This window comes from Palaemon carinicauda, chromosome 30 (genome assembly GCF_036898095.1).
Source record: "Palaemon carinicauda isolate YSFRI2023 chromosome 30, ASM3689809v2, whole genome shotgun sequence".
NCBI lineage: Eukaryota > Metazoa > Arthropoda > Malacostraca > Decapoda > Palaemonidae > Palaemon > Palaemon carinicauda.
This window is the reverse complement of record NC_090754.1, coordinates 5,355,089-5,361,291: the sequence shown is the minus strand read 5'-3', so window position 1 is coordinate 5,361,291 and position 6,203 is coordinate 5,355,089. Positions and strand designations below refer to the sequence as shown.

At 41.5% G+C, this 6,203-nt stretch overlaps 1 protein-coding gene across 1 annotated transcript; it reads right to left on the bottom strand.

The window, feature by feature from the left end:
• Positions 1-4,743: 4,743 nt before the first annotated feature.
• Positions 4,744-5,490, bottom strand: LOC137623369 (putative nuclease HARBI1). The gene has a single exon (XM_068354200.1). The coding sequence runs from the start codon at positions 5,488-5,490 to the stop codon at positions 4,744-4,746; it is 747 nt and encodes a 248-aa protein (XP_068210301.1).
• Between the last annotated feature and the right edge of the window lie 713 nt (positions 5,491-6,203).

Sequence of the window (6,203 nt, the reverse complement as noted above, 5' to 3'; positions counted from 1 at the left end):
GACAACAAGAAAATAGATCGTTATGTGTCCCCATATGAGGATCCGCTAGCAGAGGCCGTGGACGCTATGTCCCTAGACTGGAACAGATGGTACAGTATTTATCTGTTCCCTCCGCACAACCTCCTTTTGAAGGTCCTTGACAAACTGAGATCCTTCAAAGGGAAGGCGGCAATAGTGGCCCACAAGTGGCCAAATAGCGTGTGGTCCCCTCTGGCATTGGAACTACGACTAAAATTCGTACCGCTACCGGATCCATCCCTGTCTCAGCGAGTACAGAAGTCGACTGTCTTCGCTTCATCACAGAAAACCAAGAACCTACATCTCATGATTTTCTCTCCTTAGTGAGGAGGAAAAAGTGAGCAGCCAACACAATCTATCTCCAGACCCAACGTTTCTTACCAAGAACAAGCTACCCACCAACAGGGGGGGTCCCTAGAGAATCTGCCCTCTGAAGGAAGATGTATCTCTATGTCCAGTGGAGTGTCTAAAGGTCTATCTTCATAGAACTTTATGGGAGGACAGCTGTTCAGAGGAGAAACCTCGGGCTCAAAGTTATCTATAACTAAGGGCGAAACTTACCTGTGTTGTTCGCGGGGCGGGTCCTGACAGTGCACCCGCTAGTCATGATCCGAGAGGAGTTGCTTCTTCCATAAAATTTCTTTATTTATATGGACCTTGAACATCTTTGTTCGTACACCGGCTGGTGGTCATCCAAGGTGTTCTTTATGCACTATGCGAAGCAAGTGGAGCAACTCAAGTAGTTTGTGGTAGCAGCAGGTAGAATCCTTTAATCTTAGTTTTAAATCTGTGAGGAACAGTGTAATTAATTTTGGACAATTAATTAAGCGGGTGGGTATGTAGTCACTGTATGTACTACACACTGAGCGATAGGCCACGAAAGTATCCTTACAAACTGATCCATTGACGTTGGTGAACTATAGCATAATACGGACACTTGTGCCAAGCGTTTCTTACACTAGTGTAAATAAACAGTATACAGACTGTATCATTATTAATAATTCAATTGAAGTGTCAAATCTGTTTCATGGTAGATGAAACAATATTTTCTGTTGACTGTTTTCTTTATGCTTTAATGGATATCATCCACTTTTTATAAATTTTATAAAGGTTGATCTGATATGTACGTTTATCAAATTTTAATAAACTAGTTCATAGTGAACCCTGCGTTTTATACGCCCCCACTCATTTTATTAGAAATGTACTGAGCATTAAGATTAAAATATGGATATTTTTATTATGGTATGTCTTTTAACATTGTTCCCTGATTCAAGCAAAAGTCCACTCACTTTAGTCATTCCTTAGGAAGGGTTGACATGGTACCCTAACGGGATAGTGGCAGAGATGCAAAATTTGTTCCTATGCGGATACAACCCTTATCCAATAGTTAATAAGAGTAGTCACATTGGGGAAGGTGTCATAAATTCATTCTGACATTGGCGACTCTTATACAAACTTTGCTTTATAATGTATAGGCGAGACCACTATACAAGCTTGTCATTTTGTCATCCATAAGTTATTATGTACTCTTCGAGACTTTTCCAGAGTCTAGTATGACTCTTCCCTGTAGGGGGCAGGAAGCTCTAACATAGTTCATGCTTAGATGAAATTATGTATGACGGTAACATCATAGGTCTCTAGGTCTAGACGGACCAGGAAAATACTTTCTTGAGAGTACGGCACCGATTGAGAATCCACAGATACAGTAATGCTCTGGTAAACTTCCATCAGGACGACATGGCCTGAGCATCTATTTTTGGGTGAGGTAGCCATGTCGTCCTGATGGACCAGCCCTTCCTTTTATTGTAAAAGGGCTTATTGACCCCTCCCTATAATACAGTATCTGTAGCACCTCGCATATCACTACAAGGAATAAAGAGGGCGCTACCGCCTTCATCAGATACACACTGGAAACGGAATAGGAGAGATGCCTTATGAGCGGCTCTCTTTTCATTCTCGTTTCGGATTCTTGTCACTGTAACCCCTCGAAGCGTTAATACTGTTCAGGGTGAAGATAGCTATGTGACATGTCAAGAATACGTCCTCTGATATTATGCGATATCCCTGTGAGATTATTTAGGGATATTCGCTCCAGGAGTTAGAATTCTGGATACCTTAAGGTAAAATTCTCTGGGAATATCACTGTAGTCAAATATACCCTAGAAAGCTACCTATTAGGAACTTCCATCAGGACGACATGGCTACCTCACCCAAAAATAGATTTTTCGCTTCGCTCAAAATCCGTTATTTAGAACAAAAAGAGAAAGCTTATTTAATTTGTCTAACTTATGAGGTGAGGAATTTAACCAAAGCAAAGCACACACAGAGTCTGTGTATGCTATAATATTCTCAACTTTCAACGGCATTAAACAAGTAGAGACGGCCAAGTCTCTGTGGATATCAATGGGACACTCCACACCTAGCTTTAAGGGATGTGGTTCAAGAGAAGCCATGGATTTCCTTTTCAACTGATTATTAATAAGTCTATTTTTAGCATGCACAAAATTGGGCATACCTGTATCAATATGCTGCAGGTAAATAACACAACCATAAATTTCATGACTCGCATCTGAAAAAACAACAATATTGAAGCTGCCAGCTTGAGGATCTATGTATCTGGAAACGTTCAAAGGAGGAGCACTGTTGCTTTGCTTGCATATATTTTGTCATTCTTTGGACATCCATAGCTAATACTTGATTCGAACCTAAATTCTCTTGACATTGCTGCCGATGCATAAACAATCTACATGGGTTAAATAAAGGCTTATTAAATTCAAATATAAAAAAAATTGAGAAGCAATTGTCTGCAAAATAGATCTTTTGGTTTTAGCTTCAAAATTAAGAAAAATAGGTCTAGTGAAAATTTCATCAGTGTTTCTGTTCCAAATTAATCCAAACTATTAGTTATTGTTAGGAGTAGTTATCTCTGCATCCTGATCCATTTGTACTTGCAAAGCATTTTCATTTGTAACAACCTGCTGAATATCAAATTTAAAAGGTTAAATTGCCCCATTGACCACGTAAATTACCGAGTAAATTAATTTCTTAAAAAACTCTGATACTCAGAAATTCTCAGAAGGCTGCAAAATTAGTATGTAATACAGTGATATCAAAACTAAAAGGGGACTACATCTAAGACCAAAGAACAATAGTACATCTTTAAAACCCACTAAAGAAAAATCTCCTTGGCTAAAATTCTTATGCCAAAAACACTATAATTTAGCTTGATCATTTTCAGATATGCTAGGTTTTCACTATTTTCCCGGTGGTCTCGGCAACCCCGTTTCGGGCCACAGTGAACAAAACGGGATGGACGCGGAAAAACATTATACAACTCTGTGGAACGGGATTAGCAAACGTGACAGGCCCTGACTGCCGTGGATGCCGGCTCAAAATTTTAAACTGTCAAAAAATTTGCCCCGGCAGTCCAGGCGCAGATCGAAAACTTAGTAGACCTTAGTAAAACGGGGTAAACGCAACAAAACGTAATATAACGTAGCAGTACGTAGTTAGCCTTATCAAAACTTGGAGGCGTTCCGTACCGTAACGGGAAGCATGTATATTCCCCGGCATGTTACGATCTTTCAAGTTTTATTACGTTCTGACGTGTTTAGTGTGCGTTTTGTTAAGGCTTTCACGGCAAACTGGGGTTTACAATATCCGTTTCATCGGATTTAGTTCTGACGAGTCCCGGCGTTTGACGGTTAATGATCCTGGCGCATTGCGGCACGTTGCGGTATACTACGGGTTGATAAGGCAAACTAGGTCATAGAGAGAGTATAAAAAGCTAGTCCTGGTGGAATTTGGCATAGTATCAACCATGCGACCGAAGCGGAAGCACAGAAAGCGCAAATCAGCTTCATCACCAGAATTGATGAGTTTTATTATTGTTATTATTATTTTTTATCATTGTTCTGTTAATTAAGTGCATTCTTAACAAGAGTTTCCTCAAATGTGAGACAGGTGACTTTCAATGGGGAGTGATCATGCGGTCCTGCCACGCAACAGCAGCAGCAGGAGAGTTGAAGTACTTTTTAAGGTACTCTTGTTGTTCTTTTGCGTCTAGAGTGTCTCAGTTCCTTCCTTCTGGTGTCTCATCCATGTCCTGCCATTGTTCCACATCCCTCCAGTTACCAGGGAGCAGATTGTGTTCGTCGTCCTCATGGTTCACATCGTTCACTGGAATGACTGGAATCCTTCGCCTTAAGAGGTTATGAAGCACAACAGCAGCCTCAATAATGTCTCGCACTGTTGTGAAATTGAAATTCATGCATAGTATTATACATACTTTAGAGATATGTAATATTAAGTACAATACAAATAACCATCATACAAATATTTCCATAAAATTGTCATATGCTAAAATAGCATTACAAACGATAGTACAGGCTACTATGAAAACATTGGTGAAATACCATGCTCACACTTACCTGTGTCTGGTGCCTGTTCCAAAGTTCCAAGGAAGCATTTGAATCATTTAGCCAGAATCCCAAACGCATTTTCCACCACACGTCTACCGCGAGAGATCCGGTAATTATAAATGCGTTCCTCTCGTGGCATTGCTCTTCTTCCATACGGTTTCATGAGGTAGCTTCTTAAGGCAAATGCATTGTCTACCAGGATGGAGTAAGGGATGTCCTGATTCTCATCGTCGTTGGGGAGGGGACATGGTGGAGGCGATCCTATCCGGTTTTCTTCAAGTAGTTCACTGAGCTCTGAGTCATTTTAGATTTGGGCATCAGACATGTGTCCAACTCCTCCTAGTTCAATCCATATGAAACGGTACTGGGCGTCAACCAAGGCAAGGAGAGGGATACTGAAAAAGCCCTTGTAGTTATGATACACGGATCCTGTATTAGGTGCCTTTTTTATAGCGAAATGTTTCCCGTCCAGAGCTCCAACTGCATGAGGTACATTCCACTTGTCTTCGAACTCCTGCGCAAGAGCTCGCCACTCATCAGGCGTCACTGGAACTGTGAACACTTCATCCTTGTATACTTCCACGATTGCCTTGCACACTTGTGGCACCATAGTGGAGATGGCTGTTTTGCTGCACCGGAACGCATAGGAAAGTGAAGAGTAATTGTCTTCGGTGGCCAGATGTCTTAGAGTTAGGGACAACTTCAGTCCAGGTGGCAGTGCAGAACGGAACGTCCTGTCTTGTCTCTCGATGGCTGGTGTTATTCTTTCTAAAACCTCGTCAAATATCTCTGGAGTCAATATCAAATAGTTCTGGAATGAAGAAACATCTTCAGTGCGGAGTTCTCTTACAAGAAATATTGAGTAATGGCCCAGTCTCAGCCGCCTATCTTCTGACAACCATTCATGCATCCACATCAATCGTTGCCTTCTCATCATCCTCCTCACCAGCCGCTCTCTAGCTCTCCCTCTCTGACTTCCGATTTGACGAAGAGATTGTATATATAAACTGAGCAAACAGGCAAAAACAAAATCGTCATCGCTGGAATCCATGATGTTGTCTCGTCAAAGGTTAGATGAAATTATTGATGTTCCTTGGGAGGTCCTCGTTTTTATACCGTGGCCACAAACGTGCTCCAAAGCTGACCGACGTCCACGTTTTGTCCGTTGAAAGCCTTGGCAAAACGGTAAATACGTGTCTGACCCTGATCAGAACGGCAAAAACGTTAGGCACCTATCTGAACGTGAAAAACCTTATTTAAACCTGACAGGCCTGGGGGGAACGTGTTTACATTCGTGGTAGACCCCAGGCTAAACCGTAGTGCGCCTGTGAGCCTCCGGGGGAAGTCCGTCCCCCTCTTCCCAAGGCATGTCGCGGAAACCGTGGTAGATCGCATGAAAACTTAGAATGCTGTTACAAACTTTGAATATGGAGGAAAAAATGGCAAAAAATACACGTGCTATGTTTTGAGAAAACGGGGCTGCCCGGGCCGCCGGAACATAGTGAAAACCTAGCCTTAAGGATAACATATTGAAGGCTTTCTTAAGATCAGATATTAGCAATTCCCTATGAAATCTAAGGAGCAGAAAAGAGGAAGATAACTTTTGGTTTATTAGGGGCTCAGAGTACATGCATTGATTATGTGACAAAGAAATACCATTGCTAGAATCTTTGAGATTTGATAAAAATACAATCCTACATTTTTTTGGTATCTCTGTCCGGCTTGAAAATAGCCATGTGAGGCAAAAATGAATAATGAGGATTC

Coding starts and splice junctions, on each gene's coding strand:
- LOC137623369 (XM_068354200.1), bottom strand. CDS start 5,490: ATGGATTCCAGCGATGACGATTTTGTTTTTGCCTGTTTGCTCAGTTTA.